At 39.0% G+C, this 25,183-nt stretch overlaps 1 protein-coding gene across 1 annotated transcript; it reads left to right on the top strand.

Annotated features, from left to right (window-relative positions):
* The first annotated feature begins 3,058 nt into the window (after positions 1 to 3,058).
* Positions 3,059 to 15,412, top strand: SARAF (store-operated calcium entry associated regulatory factor). Its single transcript, XM_016209067.2, has 6 exons — positions 3,059 to 3,304; positions 5,980 to 6,158; positions 9,560 to 9,962; positions 12,036 to 12,165; positions 12,812 to 12,936; positions 14,634 to 15,412. Exons 1-6 carry the CDS (start codon positions 3,169 to 3,171, stop codon positions 14,657 to 14,659), a joined length of 999 nt encoding a protein of 332 aa, XP_016064553.1. The 5' UTR covers positions 3,059 to 3,168; the 3' UTR covers positions 14,660 to 15,412.
* Positions 15,413 to 25,183: the final 9,771 nt, after the last annotated feature.

The raw sequence follows: 25,183 nt of genomic DNA, 5'->3' as shown, positions 1-25,183 counted from the left end.
CTTTACAGCTGCGTAGTATTCTATGGTGTGAATGTCCCACAGCTTTTTTATCCACTCACCTACTGATGGGCACTTGGGCTGCTTCCAGATCTTAGCTATTGTAAATTGTGCTGCTATGAACACAGGGGTGCATATGAGAATTTCTTTTCTATTCAAGTTACAAGAAGTAGTTCTGTACCATTTTCTGTGCCATGAAGAAAGAGTTTTCATTTAAGGATGGTGGTAACAGTACCACAAGGCACACTTGAAAGTATGTCGTGAAAATGTTGCTGTTTAGACAGTCTGTGAACCTAGTTCCCTCTTCTAAGCTGAAGCAGACATGCGTCCTGCTCGCCAACCATCTTGGAAGGAAGAGGCAGAATTCCTGGAGAAGTGAGTGAGCCATCCCAAGTAGTCACCACTAACGCGTTTTGTTTTGTTCCACAGTGTTCCAGCCTTGAGAACGGGTGGTTGAAGGAACATAGCAGAGAGATAGCTGGTCAGTGGTGGTGTATTGGGAAGTGATAGGTTCTCCTCTGATAGGCTCATGGTTTGGCTCCCGGGGAAAGATCACATTTTAGGAAGCCTTTTGGAGCTTCCAAAAGCCCCAGTGGCAGAGTTTAATGCTAGTCTAGTTTCCTCTTGTGAATATAATGGGTTGGGCATTACAGACTTTTGTCCTTGACCTTTATGGGCAACTGGGATTGTTCTTTAGGTTAGAGGGAACTTTTGCTTCCATGGTCACTGAATCCTAAGTTTGTGCTCCTTTGACTTTCGCACGAGAGCCACAGTGTTTCTAGGAAGAAAACACTCACTACCCTAAGGACTAGTTTTGGTTTACCGATGTTGTCTAGAGCTACTTGAGACCTTAACAACAGCATGTCCAAATGTATTTCAACGGTCACCTACAACAGAATTCTTTGGGATGCTTCCTAAAAGTGTAAACTTCTGGGTCCCACTCCAGACATTCTGAGTCAGAACTTTTGTGGGCAGAGCCCAGGACTCTGAAATTTTAACAAGCACCCTAAAGATTTCCTATGCAAACTAAAGCTTGAAAATATAATTGTCTGAAAGGGGCAGAATGTCAGGAGTTTTCTTCATCAGCTTGCCAAGTGAATCCTAAACATTAGTAATATTATATCCTTTAAGTGTTCTCTAAGTATTCTTATATAATAATCTTTCATAGTTTCAAAACTTTTCATTCAGATGGCTTGCTGTCCTCCAAAGTTAATTCACAAAGATGGAGATGGGGTGAGAGAAAAAGAGCTGTTGTTTATTGAGCAGCTGCTATGTAGCTGGTGCTTTAAATATCTGACTTAACCCTCTCTACAATTTTGTTGATTTGGAATTGCTAACTCTTACAGATCAAGTCAGAAAAACCCCAGAGAAGATTTTAGTGTTTTTTTTAAAGATTTTAAAAAACTCTTTATTATAGAATACTTTAAATATATAAAAATGTAGTCTAAATAGTAAAATGAACTTCCATGTACTATCAGTTGCCCTTAACAGTTAACACATGGTCAATATTGTTTTACCTATATTCCCCATCAACTTCCCCCCACCTACTATATTATTTTGCCCATATTATTTTGAAGATAAAATTTTTCATCTTTAATATTTCAGTATTTCTAAAAGGATTCTTAAAAATAACATAGTCATAGTACATATATCCCACCTGAAAAAGGATTCTTTAATATCCTTATATATTGAGTCCGTTTAAATTTCCAATTGTCTTATAACATTTATTTTATAGTTTGTTTGAATCAGAATCTGATCAGATTCACACATTGCTACTGTTATATCTAAATTCTCTCCTTACACATTGTAGCTCTTCCTGTGGCATTAAATGCCCTCTTCATTTTGGTAACATAATTACCAAATTTACCTTAGCTTTGAAATTCAGACTTGTATATCCAAGTATCTATTTGACATATCTACCTGGATGCCTACCTCAAACTTAACATGCTGAGAATTCTCTATTATCTTTATTCCAGTCATATTTGGTCCTACTCGAAGCCACCATTGTGCTGCCTCCTCTTTTTCCACTCTTCACCTGTCTTACTTTGCTTTAGTTATACTGGCCTTGTCTTCCCCAACCCCCAAATTTTGTTTTATTCACTGGTGTATCCCCAGTGCCTGGAACAGTGTCTGGCAGGTACTATGAGTTACTTACTAGTAGGTGCTCAATATATAAAGGTATTGGTTGAATTGGTGAATGATTTTCCTCAAAACACAAAGCTGGGCTTTTGCATCCATGAAGGCTGTTTCCCTGTGGTTGGTTCTCTCTCATCATTCAGGTCTCAAAGCTTCGAAATAATTTGCTCAGTAAAGTCCTCCCTCGTTGAAGTTGCTTACCAGCCTCTGTGTTATCACCCTGTTTTATTTTCATCAGTGCACTTATCTTAATTTATTACTTAGTTTTGTGTGTCCTGTCCAACTTCAAGATCCACGAGTACAGGGACCTTGGCTGTATCCTCCATGCCTAAAACAGTACCCGACACATATTAGGCATTCAATCTATGTATGTTGAATGAATGAATGAGAGAAACCTAGGCCTGTTGGACCTCAAAGATAATTCCTCTGCACTCTTAGAACTGTTTTCTCTGGCTGGTTATTTAGACAGTAACTTCTCCTCCTGATATTTTGTAAATTCTTACTGCCACCACGCATAGGGACATATGTAAAGGCTCAGAACCTCTGAAACCAGACAATGTATTTCGATTCTACCATTTGCTCGAATTCTCTGTATGTAGCAAACAGTAACAACATAAATAATGAGCCAGGAGCTATGTGAGGTGCTGAAGACATAAAGTTGAGTAAGGCACAGTAGCTTCCCTGGGGAAGGTTATTGAGGTTTTGGAAATACATAACTTGGCTACGCACATCTTAGATCTTGCGAAGCGACAGCTTCACTCCAACCGCGGCACCTACGCGAATAATCGCCCGGGTGACGGCCCTTGGCCCCGCCCCCAACGGCGGGGCCAGTCCCCCGCAGCTCTGAGCCTCAGGGGCGGGGCCAGCAGCGCCCGCCCATGCTCCCCCGCGCGCAGCCGCTGCAGTGACGTGGGACTGGCGCACCGACCTTCGGAGCGGCAGAGGCTCTGGTCTGAGACCCCGTGTACGCGCCTGGAGTTCCCGGTCGCTGAGCAGTTGCGCGCGGATTTCCACAGCCCCGGTACCGGTCCGCGAATGCCTGGCAGCCGCGCGCCATCTTCGCCCAGCGCCATGGCCGCGGCCGGTGGCCCCGGAGTGGACAGGCGCTGCCTTCTTCTCGGCCTCCTTTTGCTTCTGATCGCAGGCCCTGTCCTGGGCTGGAACGACCCTGGTGAGTTGTGTTCACTCGCCCCTTCCTGCCGCCTTTAGCCTGCTCTGAGAGGCCCTGCGGGCCGCCATTTTCGCTCCCTTGAGCCTTTCTGCCCTAATTCCTTATTTTCATCCCCTTCATTATTCGCCTGTGCCCTGCCTGGCACCTGTTGTCTTCCCTTCCCAGAGGTGCGACGGGAGAGTGGAGACTGTTGGGGATCTGGTGGGACGGGACGGCTCAGTATTAACGTCCCGTTTCTTCCTTCCCTGGACTCCCAGAATTTGCCCACCTCCACTTTTCTCGGCCTAAGGCCCTCATCCGGGTGTCTGGCTGGAAAGCTCGACACTCACCTGCGCATCTTGCTTTGTTATCATGACTGTGCGATGTCGTCGTAGGTGGCTGTTGTCATGGCTGCCTGTTGCTATGGCTGGCAGTTTCCTTGACACCGGTAGCTTCTGAATCACATTTAACGCACAGGGCAGCGAACCTGTAGGTAGGTTAACAGAATCATGTATTTATGTGAGCCGAACTCATTCATCTTATTGTGACCATTACAGGGAAGTACATTGCGTTACGCCAGCTTTTCTTATTTTCACCGTACTCAAGAACTTAAGAAATATTTTCATCTTATGTTTTTTTTTTTTTTTTTGTTGGGACATGATAAGTGATTTTTAGGAAAAAGGTTCTTTTATATTACTATGTAATTAGAATTATTTAAAGAATTTTTTATGGGATCAGTAGTATTATTTGTAATTAATATATGTACATGTATGTATATATATCACATACATACAGGTTTCCATTTAATAAATGGTGTGTGCTGTTAAATTGGAATTAAAAAATGACTTTTAAACATTTAAAATTTCAAGTTTGTTCTAAAGAGTAAAGGTGTTATGCCTAGTGGAAAGTATAACAATATTGTATTTGTGATTTCGTGATAGGAAATGCCTATGTTTTTGAATTTAAGCAACAGATTTTCTTTTTTTCCCCCCTCCTACTTTCCATCTTTTTGCTCTGTTTTCTAGGAGGTTTTTTATCTTTAGCTTTTAATAGTTCTATTGAGTTTTTCTTCTCAGCTGCCCTGATTTTAATCTCCAAGAGCTCTTGTTTTGCTTTCTGAGTGTTCCCTTTGAAAATGATTGTTTTAGGGACTCAATTTTTTAAAAATATATTTTTGAGGATATCATAGCTTTTAAAAATTTTAAAAAGCTTCCTTTAGGTCTACTCACCTTCCATAATACCACCTCCCGTAGGCTTGCACTTTCCAAATTCTGTTGCCATCTCTTTTTCTGTTTTACTTGACTTTGTTAGTTCACATCATCAGAACAACCCATTTATTATAGTTTTAGTGGAATTTGGGTGATAGCAAATTCTACTAATTTGACAGGTTGAATATAGGGAATTAGGTGCTAACAAAACGGTAGAAAGTGATGCCTGCCGCATGCAGCAATGAAAAGTGCATTGCTCACATCAAGCCTCTGGACAGCCACAGAGCTAATTATGGGTTACTGGAGCACTGTCAGGAAAACCCAGTGCCCCCATGACTGCTTGCTCACCAAAGGACACAGCACAGTCTAAGGTCTGCCCTCCACACCGGGCTTGAGTTCCTCTTTTGGGAACTGTAGCTGCAAGAGTTTTTGAAACCCTTTTAGCTTTGCAAGGAGGCATACCATTTTCAGGGTGAAATGGATATTGAGTGAACCAGTCTACAATCATCTGCCATCATAATCCAAGGGTGATAAGTAGGAAGACTATTCATTTTCCAATAACACTTTAAAATTCATTTATGTTCTTGAATGCCAGACATAAAATTTCCTTGTCTTGACTTTTTATTCTTAAACCTCTGTTAATGTGATTTTTAATTTGTAAAATAGTTTAAATATTTTTAATTTTAAAGTTGTGAAATATTTAAACATGTACACAGTGAACACCCATATACTCACCACCTATTTTTATTGAATCTTCACATTTTATTATATTGTCAGCAAATTTCCCTACCCCCAAAGTAATAAAACATTAGGAATAGAGCTAAAGCCTCTTCTCTCCATCTCTCCTCAGAGATACTCATCTGAATTTGGTGTTTAATTATTCTTGTGTGTGTTTTCATACTGTCATTATATACATTATATACATTATTATGTAGACATTAACAGTATATAATACTGTTTTGCTTGTTTTCAGGGTTTATGTAATGCTATCAGATTAAACATTCTGCAACTTGCATTTTGCTTAAAATATTTTTACCATTTCTAGTCTGACTCATGAGCTCTAGTTCACTCATTTTAACTACTGTAGAATATTCCACTGTGTAAATAAGGCAACATTTTATTAATTCATTCACCTGTTGACATTTAAGTCTTTAAATGTGCTTTAGGAACATCAGTGTGTATTTTTTGCTATGTTAATTAACCGTCAATGTTGTTGTACAATAGTATATTTCAGTATAGAAGCAGTTTAGGGGCATCCAACCTGAAATGAAGGGAGGCCTTAAAGGTTCGACCACCTGAATTTTGTGCAGGAGGCCTGAGTTGTTGGTATGGCTTTGGGAGACTGTTGCAACTTCTCTTTCTTAGTCATCTCAAAAGATGAGAGAGACCCTTTTGAGACTATTTAATATGACAAGAGTTTTATTAGGATGATTTTCAGTGTTTGACAAGATATTTACCATGTGTTTATCTGTGTTCGTACTGTTTCAGACAGAATATTGTTGCGAGATATCAAAGCTCTTACCCTCCACTATGACCGCTATACCACCTCCCGTCGGCTGGGTCCTATCCCACAGTTGAGATGTGTTGGAGGCACAGCTGGATGTGATTCTTATACCCCAAAAGTTATACAGTGCCAGAACAAAGGCTGGGATGGTTACGATGTACAGGTAATATTCATTACATTGATGTCAGTCTAAATGGGATTTTAATTTAATCAAGTATTTATTGGGACATTATTCAGTGTTTTTGGGAAGCACATATAGAAAATCTCAGGTTAACCTAAAATATATAAATATAAGTCAGTCATTTATTCTCTGGAAGAAATATCCTCCAAAAGAAGTGAATTGATTTTAAAGCTTATAAATATTTATTGTAATTTTCATTCCATAATTTTCTTGTAAGATGTTAGTAAATTTTCAAAACTTTTCATATACTTGGGAGGAATAGAGGATTTCTTCTGAGTGTCATTTTTCTGTCATTCCTCAAATAATACCAACCTACCCTTAAGAAATAAAGTTAACATGATAAGGAATTGTAGGTTGTAAATAGTAGGGGTACATGTGTCCCTTTTGTGCTTTAAACACTTGATTTTAAAATTCTTTTAGAACTGTGGGTGGCTACTTTTGAACAAAAGCATTTCAGTGGACTTTATTTGTTGTCTTTGGGACTCTGGCATTTTGTACTTAGGTTGGGCCATCTCCTTGAGTTCCAAAATTTATTATTATTATTTAGAAATGGAATAGATTTTATTAAATGAATTCAGTTTAAATCAATACTGATGTTTTTCTACTTTATATTCAATCTGCTTTCAGAAAGGATTTAAGATATCTGGTCATTTGCAAGAACTGTTGATGATTTCCTCTTCCATCAGCATGATTTCCCCTTTATGCACAGTCTGTGCAGTTCTGATGGAGTTCATATTTACTGAGTGATACTTACTTCACAACATTTTTTCCTAGTATTGCTAACTGAATCACAGAATCTCCAGGTTAAAGCAGAGTCCCACTCTCATTTTACTTTTACAGTCTTGTTGGAAAAGAAGATACAAATGGTGAAGTCATTCATTAAATATATATGAAATTATATACAAAAATAAATAAGATGGAGTCATAACCCTCAGTAAACACTCTTCCTAAGACAAGCACTCAAATTACATGGAGGTGCCAACAAAGTGTTATGAAATCATGTCATTTATAATATTGAAGGAGTTGGGGAAGACTTAAAGAAGGTGTGTGCTGTGTTAGGAAGAGTAAGATTTTTATTTTATTTATTTATTTTCAACATATCTTTATTAATTTCAGAGAGAGGAAAGGAGGGGGAGAGAGAGAGATAGAAACATCAATGATGAGAGAGTCATTGATCGGCTGCCTAGCCCGCAAACCGGGCATGTGCCCTGACCGGGAATTGAACCCCGATCTCCTGGATCCCAGGTCGACGCTCAGCCACTGAGCCATGCCCGGCTGGGCAGGAAGAGTAAGATTTTTAGAGCTGAAGAGATAGAGAAGGGAATAGCATGAGCAAAGTAGTGTAGGGGATGTCATATATTGACTTATGTTTAGTAACAGGAGAGAGCCTCTTCCAATTCCAAAAATTTAAATGTAATAATTAGAGCCACTTTTAATGTACACTATTAAGGAAATGACAACATGAAATACCAGTAGAGATTTAGTTTATTTACTTAAATCAGCAAGCTTATACGTCTTCCTCCAAATAAAATTATTTAAAAAATAAATGAGGTAGCAACAACAAGGACAGCAAAGCAGAAAAATTGTATCATCCAAATTAAAAACTTTTGGGCTTCAAAGGACACCATTAAGAAAGTGAAAAGAACAGCCTACACAATGGGAGAAAGCTTTTGCACATCGTGTATCTGATGGGGGGGACTTGTATCTAGAAAGAATTATTACAACTCAGTAAGAAGACAAATAACCAAATTTAAAAGTGGGCAAAACATCTGACTAGACATTTCTTAAAAGAAGATATGCAAATAACCAACAAACTTGTGAAAAAATGTTCATCATTAGCCATCAGGGAAATACAAGTCAAAACCACTATAACATACCAGTTAACACCCAATCGACAGGCTATAATGTAAAAGGCAGATAGTAACAAATGTTGGTGAGGATGTGGAGAAACTCATACATTGCTGTTAGGAATATAAATGGTGCAGCCAATTTGGATAACTGTCAGGCAGTTCCTCAAAAGGTTAAATGTAGAGTTACCATATGCCCCAACCATTCCACTCCTAGGAATATACCCAAGAGAATTGAAACCATGTCCATACAAACGCCTGTACATAAATATTTGTAGCAGCAGCATCATTTATCATAGCCAAAAAGTAAAAACAAATGTTTGTTATTGATGAATGAATAAACAAAATATGATATATCCATATATTGGAATATTATTCAGCCATAGAAAGGAACGGAGTACTGATACATGCTGCAACATATGTAAACCTTGAAAACGTGCTCAATGAAAGAAGCCAGTCACTTAGGACCACTGATTGTATGATGCCATTTCTATGAAATGTCCAGAATAGGGAAATCCATAGAGACAGATTGGTGATTGCCTAGGGTGGGGAGATTTGGGAGAAGATAGGGACTGACTGCTAATGGAGTTGAGATTTCTTTTTGAGGCAACGAAAACATTCTAAAATTGACTGGGGTGATGGTTTTAGTATATTCAGCTCTGTGAATATACTAAAAATCATTGAAATGGGTGAATGTATGGTATATAAGTGATATCTCAATAAAGCTGTTATAAAAAAATAAAATAGTGTATCTGAAGTTTGAGAGAAGATAATTTTTCTTCCTCTTACAGAAAAATGTACAAAAAGGTAATAGAACAAATCAAATATATTTTATCTTATATTGCTTTAAATGCTGTTAAAGAAGCATGTTACCTGTTTAGCTCAAAATATAGTTATAGAATTTAAATAAAACCTGGGCTTTTTTTTTTTTAAGGTGGAAATTTTTTTGAGACTAGTGTGGATTATTTTTTGAAGTATCTTTTCAAAAATTAAGAAAATTACTTATAGGATTGGACTCTGAAAAGTTAGTCCATGGTTTTTAAAAATTTGTATATAGAGGTTTTTCTCAGAAGGTTATATATTATCTCTAATACTATATGTAGCTACCAGATCTTCATATATGATGCTGATTTTTGAGCCTTATCATCTAAAAAACCCCACTAGATTTTTAAAGAAAGCATCTTGAGCAACAATGGTAAAAAGTTGATGTTTAGGAAATTTGCTTAAAATTTGTAAATTAGGGAATACTTAATATGTTCAAAATAATTCCTTATATCTATATGTAAAGAATAAGGAATAGTAAGAAAACAAACACTTATGTACCCACCAGCTAGCGTAAGAAGTAGAACATTAACATCACCAATATCTTTGAGGCCCCTAGCTTGCCCTCCTCCCAGTACAGAAATATTTATTGTCCTGAATTTTATCACTCCTTTGCTTCATTTTACAGTTTTATGACAGATAGCCCAAATGATAATATATTAAGTGAAAAGGAATATTTTGGTTCTAATTACCTATTTCTACTTTTCTTCACAGTGGGAATGTAAGACTGATTTGGATGTTGCGTACAAATTTGGAAAAACTGTGGTGAGCTGTGAAGGCTATGAATCCTCTGAAGACCAGTATGTACTAAGAGGTTCCTGTGGCTTGGAGTATGACTTAGATTACACGGATCTTGGTCTGAAGAAAATGAGAGAGTCTGGAAAACATGGATTTAACTCTTTCTCTGATTATTATAAAAATAATTCCGGTGGCATGAGTGGACTGGTTACCATCGTGGTGTTACTTGCTATTGCCTTTGGAGTATATAAGTTGTTCCTTAGCGGTGGTCAAGATTCTCCTCCACCATATTCTGAGTATCCTCCATATTCTCACCATTACCAGGGATTCACCAACTCGGCAGGACCCCCTCCCCCAGGCTTTAAGCCAGGGTTCTCAGGTACGTTTGCCTATGCAATGGCAATAATAGGGTAGATGGGAGGTGTGAATCTGGTGCAGCTTCTGAAATAGAAAATGGTTGCCATGGAGTAACCAAGCAGATTTGTCTTCTCATTTTATTTTTTTACTTTCAACTTCTTTTACTTCTTTTGTTCTGCTTATTTGTGATTACTCTTTAAGGATGCATGATTCAATTGTAAATCATGTTAATCAGAAAAACTTGATCAGATTTGGCATTAAGCGTTTACCTTGAACTCTGTCTCATACCATACACAAAAATTTATTCAAGTATTATAGATACCAGCATAAAAGATAAAACAGTTAAGTTTCTGGATAAAAATATAGGAAAATGTATGATCTTGGGATAGGCAGAAATTTCTTAGAACACAAAAAAATGCCAGCCATGAAAGAAAAGATGGATAAATTAGACTTTATTTAAATTAAGAACTTCTGGTTATCAGAAGATGACATTAAGAGAGTGAAAAGGCAAGCTACACACTTGGAGAAAATATAGGAGACATATCCAACACAGGGCGCGTATCTAGAATATATAAAGAACTATAAATCTAAGAAAAGATAGACTATCCAATTTTAAAAATGGACAGAGGACTTGAACAGATATTTTATAATAAAAGATGATTTCCAGGTGTCCAATAAAAGTATGAAAAGGTGTTTAACATTATTAATCTTCTGGAAAGAGCAGATTAAAACCATAGTGAATTCATTATTAACCACCATAACTACTATATTGGCTAACATTATTACTAAGTAGTCAACTGGAGTTTGCTGGTAGGAGTTAGAATGGTAAAACACTTTGGAACACTGTCAATATCTTCTAAAAATACGTCTATCCTATGACCCAGCATTTCCATTCCTTGATACCTACATAGGAGAAATGTATGCATATGTACACAAAAAGTCATGCACAAGAATGTTCATAGAAGTTTTATGCACAGTAGCCAAAAACTAGAAATAGGATGTCCATAAACATTAGAATGAGACAAATTGTTCTTTCTTTTAACACAATGGAAACTACACATCAGCTTTAAAAAGCCCCAAACCTGATATATACAATAATAGGATTGACTCTTATAGACATGGTGCACTAGACAAAAGACTACCTACCATATGATTCCATTTATAAAGTGCAAGTATGGAAAAAAGAGAAATGCTTATCTCGGATGTGAGTGGGTATCTATTGGGAATCGTCATGAGGAAGAAGCCTTCTGGGTGCTAGAAATGTTTTACTGAGGTGAGTAGTAGTTACATGCATGGGTACATATGTACAAATTTATTATGCTTCACACATTTGATTAGCACACTTTATGTATATTATACATCTATTTAAACACAAACTTTCGCCCAGCCGGGCATGGCTCAGTGGTTGAGCGTCGACCTAGGATCCAGGAGATCGGGGTTCGATTCCTGGTCAGGGCACATGCCTGGGTTGCGGGCTGCAGCCGATCAATGACTCTCTCATCATTGATGTCTCTATCTTTCTCCCTCTCCCTTCCTCTCTCTGAAATCAATAAAGATATATTTAAAAAAACAACAACAAAAACCCACAAACTTTCTCTGAGCAGAAAATAGTTTTTTGATCCCTTTAAGACCTGACTTCCCAACTGATACAAACAAATATCTGCCTCCACTTGGATTCCTCCATTAGATATTCAAGCATAGCTATCACCTGGAGCTTTTAGAGATGTTCACAATGCAGAAAGGAAGTAACTCTGAGAAGTGGGAGTCATCTTGTAGTAGCTAATCTTAAGCAGGGCAAATGCGACCTTATAGGAAGACTTCCACCATCCTAAAATAAATCCTTAGCTATAAACCTATAGTTTATGAATGCACTTTTTGAATACAACTTATAAGTTGAGGCCTGAATACTAGTAAAGAATACTACACAGTAATGTGGCAAAGGCCTGGGGGAGGGGGCAAAAGGGGGTTTGGGGGACATCTATAACTGTCAATAATAAAAAGTACAGATGAAATAATTGAAATTTCCTATTATTTTTGGTTCTGTAGGCTATGTTTTGTTTAAATGAGGATACTGATAAATCATTTTTATTTCTAGGAGCACATGGCGCAACTCCTGGTTTTGGCAGTGCTTTCACAGGACAGCAAGGACATGAAAATTCAGGACCAGGTTTCTGGACTGGCTTGGGAACTGGAGGAATATTAGGATATTTGTTTGGCAGCAATAGGTAGGTTTTGCATTTATCTCACTTGATCTTTAATTCAACTTTAGAGAGTGTTTTGCTTACAGTTTGACTGGATTTGGTTGTTTTAAGGAAAATAAATTATGGTGACATTACCCTATTAAATCAGGTTCTTTGGAGATGGGGAAAGGTATACTATATTTGCCTTGATCAATATTGTGTATATTATTTTCTTTAGTTGTGTTTCTTCTTCCTATGTCATCCATGTAGATAATATGAGATAGGAAAAAGACTGTTTACTTGACATCTGAGAAAATGATTAGGCAGGAAAGATAACAACATTTGGGGAACAGTTACCAGTCTGGTTTGGTAGAATGGTAGAAGTAAGGCTGGAAAAAAATTGGAGCTGGATTTTGGAATGTCCTCAGTATTTTTGGTAGTGTGTGTTTAGATTTTACTTGGGTGTGAATTCAGAAAGAAAGCAATCTCTCCCTTTCATTTTCTCCCCCCATGGCAATGACCATAACAGTATCAGAAATACAAAACAGTATTTATTTCATGGTAATGCTAAAATATAAGAATATTAAAGAAAAAACACTTGATGATTTTTTTCTGATAGTGTAGGGATAGGAAGGTATTTAAAAATTAAAGGCACAAGAAAAATACTTGACACACTTTTATGTCTTTATAGAGCAGCAACACCCTTCTCAGACTCATGGTACCACTCACCTTACCCCTCATACTCACCATTTCGTGGAGGCTCCAATAGCTATTCAGCATGTCCTGGTTCAGAGACAAAAACCAGAACAGCATCAGGTAAGAGCAAAAATATAGAAGTTCTTATCATGTAGCAGTAAAATACAGACATAGTTTTGGAACTTAAGAAGATGATTATACATTTAGCAATCATGGTTTTATTTGGTATACCCACCAGAAGTATTAATAGCCCAATTAACTGATATTACAATATAATTCAAATTCATTCTTTTCTCACACTTTTAAACATTCTTTAAAAATCAAACAAGGATTTGATCTAGACTTCTTCCATAACTAAGTTTTAACTAAAACCTTCCTGGATATTGCTTTCCATATCTGTTTAATTCTGTGATATCTAGGGATCCTTTAAGCTATAAAATGGAATTTTCTAGGTAGAAATTTGAACTTTTTAAACTCAGTAAAACTCAATACAAATTGAACCATACTTTAATTGTCAAGGTTTTTATTATGTTTATTGCAGTTGCTAAGAGGGCATTTTGCAAAAAAGCAAAGATATTGAAAAACAACTATTTGGAGTTAAACATCCAGCTAATTAGCAGAGAATGGGAGCTGGTGGGTAATGAGGCAATAATGGGGTGCTGTGGATTGAGTTTGTCTTCTTCAGGAGAAGGAAGTTATAGGACAATGATTAATTCTTGAAATTGGTATATTTAAATATGTTTTGAAATGTAAGAGTGAAATTCCCCTAGTGCTGCTGTGAATACAGTCACTTTGAAAAACTTTTGGCATTACCTGGTTGAACATAAGCATGCTCAAGACCCAGCAGTTTCACTGTCAGATATATAGCAACAGAAATGCATATGCTTGTACACCAAAAGATAAGTACAGGAATGTCCAGAGCATCCCTATTCATAATAGCCTCCTTTTGGACTACCCATTAGCAATAAGATGGGTGAATGAATTGAAAATGTGGATTACTGTGCAACAGTGAGAATGAATAAAGTTGTATCCAATAATGTGGGTACGTCTGCCAAATATAAAGAAAGACACTAGACACAAAAAAATATATACAATACCATTACAGCATTCAGATTTCATAAAATATACATGTTTAAAAACAAGCAAAACTAATCTATGGTGTTAGATGCTAAGATAGTGGTTACTTTGGGGAGAAAAGAGGAGGTAGTAATTGGGAGGACATATAAAAATATAACTACATAGGAACCAACAAAAGAAAACTCATTCTCAGTGGGAACAAAAATTGTAAAAACCCATAAATATCAACTAGAAATGTATGGGACTTATATGAAGAAAATCATAAAACATTACCAAATAACCTAAAGGAAAACCTGAAAAAAAATTGAGACTTTTCAGGTGGGAACACTGTCATTTTGTAACCTGTCAGCACGTGTGCATGCGCGGGCATTGGAAAGTCCGAAACTCCCCCACATTATTTCTACTTACTGCTGGAGTTGTGGGAGGTAGTAGGACATGGCTTGGGCTCCATTGGTGTACCGCATTGGCCCATCATAGAACACATCTTCTTTGTTTTACTAGACTAAAAGTTATTTGCTGCAAGCAAGTTTAGTAGACTTGATGGTGATTGAATGGTGGGGAGGGCTGTTTTGGGGAGGCTGCATTATGTCCTGCATAGCCCTGTTCCACCAGGGCACTCATTCTCCATTTGCTGCATATCTCTCATTCATTTGCTAACAAGGAAGTGTATTATGTTGTAATTTTATAAGCAATTCTAATACATTTAAAAAAATAATATAAATTTTACTCTTCTCATTTAGGATATGGTGGCACCAGAAGACGATAAGAAAGTAAAAAGTTGAAGTCAAACATTGGATGCGAAATTTCTGATTTTTCATCATTTTCTCTTAAAAAAAAAAAAAAGTGCTCTCAGTTGACAGCTGGGGAAAGGGAGTATTAAAAATTCTGTGGTGTTTTGTCTTTATAGCTGTTTGTATTTTATCATTTAATAAAACTAAGAGTTGATAATATGACAAAATACTTACGCAGAAAATTGTTAGTGTAACATGCAGATGTTTTTGAAAGTGATGATTACTATAGAATGCTGAAAATGTATTGTTTAATTTCTGAAACCTGTGATGCCATGAGAAGCATTAGGAATGAAGGCTTTATACCAATAGACACTGAGTATATAAAATTTCAGTCTGGTTTTCGTTCATGAGCCTCATAGAAACAGTAATATATTTGTTGTTCAGTATTTGGTGTTTGTTATACTTCAAACATTTAAACCAAGCTTTGAACTACTAATTATACTGACCTGTGGATTTGATCACTTTGAGCTCAGGAGCTTTGAATCCTTCGGTGGTGGTGGGGTTCCTCTTTAAGGAAAAGGTTGAAGAAAGAAGTATCTAGAAGGTTGTTATGAATGATTGTGTGCTGACAAAAATTCTTGAAATCTCCTTATTTATTTCTTAAGAGGTGAGGTTCAGATGCTTCAACAAAGGTCTTTATAGCAAAAGCATGCATTTCTCTGTGGAACCTCAATATTGTTGTAGCAGCCTGTTTCAGTCTTACATTAAAGTGACAGAAAAAACAAAAATGGAGTTTTATTCTTATTTTTACCTGCTTTGGACACAAATTGATGTTACTTTTTTACCATTTTTCCCAAAGGAAAGGGGTTTATGCAGAAGTTCTGTCTCCCCAAACAATAATTTCCCATGGTGGTAGTCTTGCCTTATAGTTACTAGTCATTTGGTAAATGTTTCCAAGAAAGTAATTTAGAAATGGTGTGGAAGGAAGCCTTTTCTTTAAAAATTGCTTTAAAAAAAGAAAAAATTAAATCTCCATGCCTCCAAAGGTTGCACAATTTGTCTTAGTTAAGCTCTGTAATCTTAAAGTCTCTCATTTTTACCTTTTAGGAACCACTTAGAAACAATCCCTTATTTAGACTTTAAAATGTGATTCAATGTATTTCAGAGGAAGGGCAGGCAGGAAGAGATTAACTAATGAATTTATAGGCATGTATGCATAGTCCATGGACAGAAAATAGTGCAGGGAAGGCCTGGGAAGGGGGCAGGAGCCAGGTAGAGGGAGTTAATGGGGGGGATATCTCTTATACTTGTAACAATAAAGATAAAAAACTCACAAAAAGATAAAATGATTTAGGGAGTAGTTGAAAGAGTACTGTGAGTAGAACTATCGTCATCAGTAAGACTTGGTAGAAAATTTATTTTTGCTACAGGAATTGATTTTTTTTTAATATATGTTTTTATTGATTTCAGAGAGAGGAAGGGAGAGGGAGAGAAAGATAGAAACATCAATGATGAGAGAGAGTCATTGATCAGCTAGGGATCAAGCCCACAACCCTGGTGTGTGCCTTGACTGGGAATCGAACCTTGATCTCTTGGATCCTAGGTCGATGCTAAACTGCTGAGCCACGCCATCCGGGCTGGAATTGATAATCTTGCATTGAGTGAGTATGTTTCACTTGGAGGGCAAAGTGAAAAAATATTGTTAATTTAGAACTGCTATAGGTTGGGCTGATTATAGTGATCTGTATATTAAATTTGCTGTTCTTATAACTGCTCAGATTTCTGTTTTTGAGCACATTATTTTAGATCATTGGCATCGTAAGAAAATAATGAGTGAATATAGAGTTAAACTGGTGGCATTCAGACCACTCTCAGGAGCCCTAGGGGTGTTCTTTCAGGTTGTTTCAGAAGCTGCCTGGAGGGAAAAGAAAAGAAGAAGCTGAGTGTGACGGGCTTAAGATCCTCTCCTCACCCCCCCCCCCCCCCCAGTCCTCTACCTGTTCTGTTTATACTTGTTATTTATGGAAAAGTTTCTGAGATATCACCTTCAAATCTAAGACTCAGAGAATAAAGGACAGTAGGACTGGCCCGTATAGGGGTTGGTACCAAGGGGAAGTGGGGTCCTTCAGTTGGGAGCTTGGTGTGCCTGGTTGGTAGGGCATGAAAAAGAGAAAGAGTTGAAAGGGAGCTGGAGATGATAAGCTTTCCAGTTTTACTCACAAGAGGGCTCAGGAGAATTTTTTAAATGCTAGTGTGGGATTTCTGATATTTTAACCAGTGAGTCATATTTCTCTAGTTCTGGGCATGCTTTACCTCAAGCTCCTTGATTTCTTCCATTCTGACCCCTGTCCTCTAAGACTGGCTTAAATTTATCTATTGCTCTTCCATAACATGGTACACACTTTTACTATAGTACTTACTACATTGCACTGTATCTTTTCAGTGCAGGTCTTTCTTACTGCTCTGAGCTTTTTAGGGAAAAGGGTCAAATATTATTTCTTCCTGCCCCTTGCAGCTAGGGCATGGTCACATGACTAATTTAGTCAATTAGAGGCTTCCTCCAGGTCTTTGGAGGTAGTGGCACAAAGGCCTGAGGACAATTAAGAGATTATTTCCTGTGTCAGTCCCTAGGGAGACATTTGAAGTGGACAGTGGCTGTGGTATGTTTTGGCTGGGTGTGTGCTCCCTGGGGTGCCCATGCCTGAAAACGTGCCTTTTCCTAAGCCTGGTTTTCCAGCCTTCCCATCAATTCTGTGAACTCTGATACATATGTTGATAAATTCCTTTTCTGCCCAATTTATTAGTCATTTTGTTTGTTATGAAGAACCTCATGTATGGAGAATCTCCTAAGTCTCTAATTCTCAGCAACAGATACTGGCTAATTGTAATAAAACATTGTGGTTGCCTCCCAACATCTATTCCCTATTGATTTGGTCTCTAAACCAGTGGTTCTCAAACTTGGAGGAGCATCACAATCACTAAAGGGTTTTTAATATAGATGGCTTGGCACTACCCCCACCCCCTCAAGTTTTTGATTTAATAGAAGTAACGTAAGTTTTATGTGTCAACTTGGCTAGGTTATAGTCCCGTTATTCAAACTATTCCAGGAATTTTAGTGAAGGCATTTTGTAGATGTGATTAATGTGCATAATCAGTTGACTTTAAGTAAAGGAAATCATCCTTGATGATTTGGGTAGCCTGATGCAGTCAATTGAAGGCCTTGGGAGCAGAACTAACATTTCCTGGAAGAGATTCTGCCTGTGGATGGTGCCTTCTGCTGAAGAGTTAGCTCCTACTCTTCCTGATGGCCTACCCTATGGATTTTGGACTTGCTTAGCCAGCCCCCACAATTGTATAAGCCATTTTCTTCCAATAAACCCCTTCATATGTATCTGCTACTGGTTCTGTTTCTCTGGTTGAACCCTGACTGATACAGATTTTGGTGTCAGAAGTGATTCTAGAGAAACAGTCTTAAGGATGGGTTTTGAATTGGTTCTTGGTTTTCTGGAATACATTTTCTAACCTGGTTAAATTGAGAGGCACTCTATTTAAAGAGCCTCACTGTCTCTTTCCATTGGTAAAGAGGAAGGTTATCCATAGACTCAGAAGCAGAGGATTTCCCTCACTGAAAGTGACCTGGCTGCAGCCAGGATGCCCAGTCTTTAAAAGAAGAGATCAACACTGAGTTCTGGTTGTGGTACCATCCCCTGGGGGAAGGGGGTGGGGGGCAGGGAATCAGTCCCCTTGATTCCATTAAACCACTTCTATCACGGTTTTTAGTCATTGAAATAGACATTTAACTCTAGGTTTGGGTTTGCCTTTCCCACCTGAAATTCTTCTTGTAAAATACACAATATGTGGGTTTACAGAACACATTATTAAGCATTACAGTATTCTGAGTGGCACTGTTTCATAGTGAATAAAGTGCAACAATGAGCTACGCCCACATATTTTATAGGGGCCTCTGTGCTCCCCTGATCCCAAGAGCATTACATCTTCATGGCTTTGTTAGCTCTGTGATGCCTTCAGGAAGATGTCTTTTCACATTTTGTTCAGTGTTGCTAGTTTCCCTCTGTGTAGGATTGGTCCCAATCATCCAGTTCTCCATTAGTTGAAAACGGAATTCTCCTGCTTTACATATTTGAAGATAGCTCTATCTTTTGCCCAAGATAGACATTCAAAACATCTGCATTCATTTCTTACTTTATTTATAGTTTCTAGGTCCCCCCACCATCTGGTCATCGTTCTAGGTTTGATAATATTTATCTTTTTATCCCTAGCACAATGTTTTTTAGTTTCCTTATAATCCTAGAGGAGAAAAGAAACATTTTTTCTCCTTACATGAAAACATTCAAGATTATAAATATTAAGTTAAATTATTTTAAGTTATATCTAGTTAAATTATATAGTTAAACTAATTTGCAATTATACATATTTTAATAATTTTAAGTTATAATCATACATATTCTATAATTAAAAATAGCACAAGTCCTTTGTAAAACATTGAAGTAGTTTAGAAGGATATAGAGAGAAAAGCAAAGTCTGTATCCATAGTACTCCATATGGCCATTCCTCTGTCCCTTCAATGCAGCCTGTCTACCTAGAAATAATCTCTGTTCACTGTTTTGGTTATTGTTCTAGAAATAATACATCATATCCACATTTTCCCCGCAAAGAATAGATGTGCTTTATTTTTTTAAAAGCTGCATAGTATTCTATCATGGATATAGCATAATTTAATGTGCCATTTCTTTGTTGATAAATGCCATGTTTTCAGAAAGTTTCCTATTTTTAACCATGCAGTAGTGAACATCCAAACATATCTTTAGTACATGTGTTTATGTCACTCAACAAAGAGACAGGATGGGCCCCCACCCAAACAATAGAGTCCCTATTGTAGTTTAGATCTTTAATATATATGCATTTAGATTTGTAGGATCTATTTCTAGGGCGACAAGATCCATGCTTAAATGGGGCACCCAGGTTGAAATTTGGATGTGGATGGAAGAGGAGCTGCCGTTTAAACATGGCCTCCCATCTTTCTGCGTCGGTAGATCAAACTTTGCTCTGGGAAGACTCTGTGGCTCTTCTTAAGTAAATAAATACAGGGTAAGTAGCCATCCACTGCTCTTGGGGTATTGTATAGCAGGACTTTTAAAATGGCTCTATGAAGGCCAATTCTTTTAATACCTTTTAATATGTAGAGATCAAAGGTTGCTTAAGAGGAAGTAAGTAACTCCCTGGAGACCAAGGTGGCTATTGGAAGATAATGTATACATATCTCTCACTCCTCTCTTAGAGTACCTCATGAATAAGTACTTCTTGGATAGTTAGAGGTAGCTCTTATTGAGGGAGGGCAAGATGAGTTTAGACGGGGGAATCTGGCTTGTTACCAATGGTCTTAGGGGAAATCTGGTTCTGAGTTAGCTTTGTGGCTATGTCTGGAACTGGAACTGCCCCAGATCTTACAACAGGGCACAATGAGTGTGCTTGGAGAAGACTCACTCACTCATTTACTTAGTTTTCAAACTAGAGAGCTATAACCTGGGAAGTCTAGGAGTAGGGCGCCACTGCGGCCTGTTCATGAATAGAGACTGAAAGGAACTGTGAAAAGAATATATCAGTACCAATTTTCAGAATGTGGCAACAAATATGGTAGCTGAAAATTTGGTCCACTGGTTGAATGGATCAGATTTTCAGATTGCTATCCAGAAGGCACTTAAGAAATATGTTCAATTATTCTGGACAATGTCCATGTGGTGTTTGAGTGAGTGGGGGTAAGAAGAGAGGTCCTTTGAGAGGTAGAATGCCTCCAGCTAATTTAAAGTATTGGGGTTCTGGCCCAGTTTAATTAGAAAATGTAAGAGATGTACCCATATTTGTTCCTAAGCTGATTAAATAAGCCATACTGGTTATGCCAATGCAAAGTTCAGTGGATTTATTACTTACTTGATGTGGATGAACATTTTATCATTACAGTCTTTTTGGTAGCTACATTTCTCTACTACTACATATGGAGCTTTGGAAAATGATAAAAAAACACACAAAAAACCCCACTCCGTTTATAGCCAGGAAGTTTGTCACTGTCCTGCATTTGTACAATTGACTAAAACAACAACAAGAATCCCAAAAATCTAAATTCAGGAATTCCCAGTTATACTCATTAAACATCATTTTTCTTTTATGGATCACAAGAAAAGGCTTGAGTTGTTGATAGCACCACAAATACTACTAAATTTATACCTATAATAGTCATGGTATGTTAACCAATGTGTTTCAGGATCCTTGCTTTCTTGAAAATTATGGATAACTTTGAAGAACAATGCCAGATTTTATTTTCCCTGATATAGAATTTCTCATGATATCTCCTAATAAAAAATTGTGATAAAGTGTCCTGTGCTGGTGCAAAGAGAACCCCAAATTTCAAAATACGTACTTCTCTGCAACATTGGTTTCCACTTTCTAGCTTTTTCTAAGTTCATTTCTTCTTTCATCACTAGAGGGTGGTATTGCTCCACCACTCCAAGATAGTGAGCAGCGAAATCTCTACTTTTACTACTCAATGGATTGTTTACGCTGTTGAAGACCTACTAGATCTTTTATTCCAGGCTCTTACCAGAAAAGAAGGTTTGCCTGTACTAGAGCTGTTATTTACACAAGATGTTTCTGCCGTACTATTAGAACCAATGTGGTCTGTCACTTCTCATATTTTCGGTCGTATAGGACTTAATTATTTTCTATACATAAAGATATATCCAGATTCTGATGACTTCTCATCTTTTCCACTGTTGCCATTCAGGTTCAAGCCACTATACCATCACCTGTCACCTTAGTGAGGTCTACCTCTGACTGCTTACATTTGTTAGGATAGGCTAGGTTATTCTGCATAACAAAGAGTCCCCCAAATCTCACTAGCTTAATCAACACACAGCTCACACCAAATGTCTTGCACACATTGACAGGGGCTCTGGCTCGTCAGTTACTCAGGGATTCAGGCTGATGAAACCCGTCTCTTGGCATGTTCTGCCATTGCTGCCACAGAGGGAAGGGCGTGTGGCGACTCAGGCACTGCTCTTAAGCCTTCTGTCCTAAAACAACAGGTCATTCCTGCTCTTCATTGGCCATTTCTAACTTTCATATGGTAGAGAAATACAACAGTAATGAAACCAAACTACTCTACTCAAAATTTCCAACCCCATTTCTGCCATAGGACTTTGCACCTTCCTTACTCTGCTGATTTTTCCCTAGCCCTTACTATCTCCTAATTTATATAATTCACTTTATTATTACTTTCCTACCTCTTCTCACTAGAATATAAGCTCCACGAGGGCAGGGATTTTTGTCTATATTGTTCTGCACTGCATCCACATGGCTCAGAGCAGTGTCTGTCTTACAGGAGGCATTTGACACGTACATACTGAATGAACAAATAAGCCATTGATCATGTACCAGTTTCGAGCTCCTCATACAATAACCCACCATACATATGTTGGATAACAAGAGAGAGGCGATGACATAATCGGAGAAATTACTCTCTATGGTTATTCAAAACCATTACAGTAAGGAAAGTCTTTGCAAGTAGGATGTCTTACTGGGGGGATGAAATAGATTAGTAATAGTGTTCAATGCATTATCTCTACAGTTGAATTCACAAATACAGTGGTAAACAAATAATCACTTATTTTAAATATATACTGTATGGTCCCTCGGAGGCAGGTGGACCCCCACCCAAAGTTAGGCGTGGATGTCGAGACTGATGATGCCTCACATACACAAGAGGGTATGAATAGATTTATTACTTACATAATCGAGGGCTCTCAGGAGAATAGGGCAGATCTCTCAGACAGGTTTGAAATGGGTTTTAATTGTGATTAGGGAGTGAGGCTGGGTGGGAGCTCCTGCCTGTGCCAGAGGAGGGAGCACTCAGGCCTTCTCTCAGCTTGTCCAGGTGTGGGGCATAAGGGGGAGAGGGGAGCGGTGAAGTTTACAAGCTGTTCCTTTTCAACCATTTTTTAAAAAATTTATCTTTATTGTTGAAAGTATTACAGGTGTCCCATTTCCCCCCCCCCCAATTGGCCCCCTCCACTTTGCTCCCACCCCCTCCCCAGGCCTTCACCCCATTATTGACTGTATCCATGGGTTATGCATACATGCATATAACTTCTCAGGTTAATCTCTTCCCACCCTCCACCCCCCTTCCCTCTTTCCTCTGAAATATGATTGTCTGTTGCATGTGTCAATGTCTCCGGGTTTATTTAGTTCATCAGATTCTTTTTCATTAGCTTCTTCTTAAAGAAGACCCTTCAACATTTCCTGTAGTGCTGGTATGGTGGTGATGAACTCCTTTAGCTTTTTCTTATCTGTGAAGCTCTTTATCTGGCCTTCAATTCTAAATGATAGCTTTGCTGGGTAGAGCAATCTTGGTTGTAGTTCCATGTTTTTCATCACTGAATATTTCTTGCTACTCCCTTCTGGCCTGCAAAGTTTCTGTTGAGAAATCAGCTGACAGTTGTATGGGTGCTCCCTTGTAGGTAACTAATTGCTTTTCTCTTGCTGCTTTTAAGATTCTCTCTTTGTCTTTAAGCTTTAGCATTTTAATTATGATGTGTCTTGGTGTGGGCTTCTTTGGGTTCCTCTTGTTTGGGACTCTCTGTGCTTCCTGGACTTGTAAGTCGATTTCTTTCCCCAGGTAGGGGAAGTTTTCTGTCATTATTTTTTCAAATAGGTTTTCAATTTCTTGCTCTCTTTCCTCTTCTTCTGGCACCCCAATAATACAAATGTTGGGCCTCTTGAAGTTGTCCCAGAGGCTCCTTATGTTATCTTCATATTTCTGGATTCTTTTTGCTCTTCTGGTTGGGTGTTTTTTTGTTTCCTCATGTTCTAAATTGCTGATTTGATTCTCAGCGTCCTCTACTCTGCTGTCGATTCCCTGTAAATTATTCTTCATTTCAGTTTGTGTAGCCTTCATTTCAAATTGGTCCTTTATTATGTCATCGATTTTCTCAGTTGTTTTCGTAATAATATGCTTGAGCATCCTTATAAACAAAATTCTGAACTCTCTATCTGTTAGCTTGCTCGGATCTATTTCATTTCGTTCCTCTTCTAGAGATTTCTTCTGTTCCTTCCTTTGTGACATGTTTCTTTGCCTCCACATTTTGGCTGCTTCCAGGTGTTTGTTTCTATGTATTAGGTAGAGCTGCTATGTCTCCTGGAATTTGTAGAGTGGTTTTGTGTAGTAGGTGTCCTGTAGAGTCCAGTGGCTCAATCTTCCCAGTCAGGTGAGCTGGTGCTCCCCTGAGTGGGCTGTGTGCACTGTCCTGTTGTAGTTGAGTCTTGGTTGCTGTTGGTGTCACTGGGAGGAATTGACCCCTGGCCAATCAGCTGTGAGGACCAGCTGCAACTACGACCAGAGAGCTGCTGTGCTGGAGACACCCCTATGGAGCAGGATTAACTTCAGTGGGGTTTTGGTGTTCACCAAGTGCGCCCCTTGAGTGTGTCAGTCGTGGATGTGGTTGGGTTGTAATCCAGCGTGGTCGAGTCTGACTACCAGGTGCACTGTGTCTGGGGCCTCCTGGGAGGTGCAAAGTCAGCCTGTGCCAGTGCCTTGCCCAGGGCCACCCAGCATGAGTTACACAGAAAACTGTAGTTGGCTGCTACTTGTGCTGGGCTTGTAGGTGTCAGGAGAGGCCAAGCTATGAGCCAATGCAGCTGCTGCTAGTGCCAGGCCTGGGGCTGCTTATCAAGCCATATGGGGAACGCTGATGCTTGAGAGATTTTAGGAAAGTCCTAAGCATGAGGCTCGAGAGGCTACTTGCGCAGAAAAGCCCCTGGAAATGGCCTGGATGAGCTGCAGGTGGGGAGGGGGCGGGGCCTCCGGGAATCACGGGGCGGGGCCAAAGGTGTGAGTCAGGTGCTAGGCATTCAAATATGGCGCCTGCCTGCCAGCTGTGTGCGGGAGGACTCGCCACAGGAGCCATGGCCTCCGCCAGCCCTTCTGCCTGGGAGGAAGCTGCCCCTCCACCTCTCGCCCGGATTTCAGGCAGGTTAGTTCCTCCCCGAGTGTCCCGGGTCCTTTCAGGCTGCTGCCCGGCGCTGGGCTCAGAGGGAGCGTGTCCGAGTGAGTCTGTGCGTGGGCCCTTTTTTTTTTTTTTTTTAAAAAAAGTATATCTTTATTGATTTCAGAGAGAGGAAAGGAGAGGGAGAGAGGGAGATAGAAACATCAAATGATTTGAGAGTCACTGATCGGCTGCAGCCCACAACCTGGGCATGTGCCCTGACCGGGAATCGAACCCTGATCTGGATCCTAGGTCGATGCTCAACCGCTGAGCCACGCCCGGCCGGGCCGTGCGCGGGCCCTTTAAGAGTTGCTGCTGGGGCTCCCGCAGCCTCTGGGTCCCTCAGGGACAGTCCCTGGTGGTTTTCACAGCCTGAAGCTGTGGGGAGGTCTCTTCCCAGCTCTGGAGCCCTGGGCTGGGGGCCTGCTGTGGGGCTGGGACCCCTCACTCGTCTGGGAAACCTCCACTGCCGAGATTCCCTCCCGGTTTAAACTGCGGCACCGG

This window comes from Miniopterus natalensis, chromosome 2 (assembly GCF_054644295.1).
Source record: "Miniopterus natalensis isolate mMinNat1 chromosome 2, mMinNat1.hap1, whole genome shotgun sequence".
Taxonomy (NCBI): domain Eukaryota; kingdom Metazoa; phylum Chordata; class Mammalia; order Chiroptera; family Miniopteridae; genus Miniopterus; species Miniopterus natalensis.
This window is presented reverse-complemented; position numbering and strand designations above follow the sequence as displayed.

Bases quoted from the DNA above. Each gene is read 5' to 3' on its own strand.
- SARAF (XM_016209067.2), top strand. From the start codon at position 3,169: ATGCCTGGCAGCCGCGCGCCATCTTCGCCCAGCGCCATGGCCGCGGCC. The intron at 6,159-9,559 runs GTAATATTCATT...TTTTCTTCACAG, and splicing joins GGGATGGTTACGATGTACAG to TGGGAATGTAAGACTGATTT. The intron at 12,166-12,811 runs GTAGGTTTTGCA...ATGTCTTTATAG, and splicing joins TATTTGTTTGGCAGCAATAG to AGCAGCAACACCCTTCTCAG.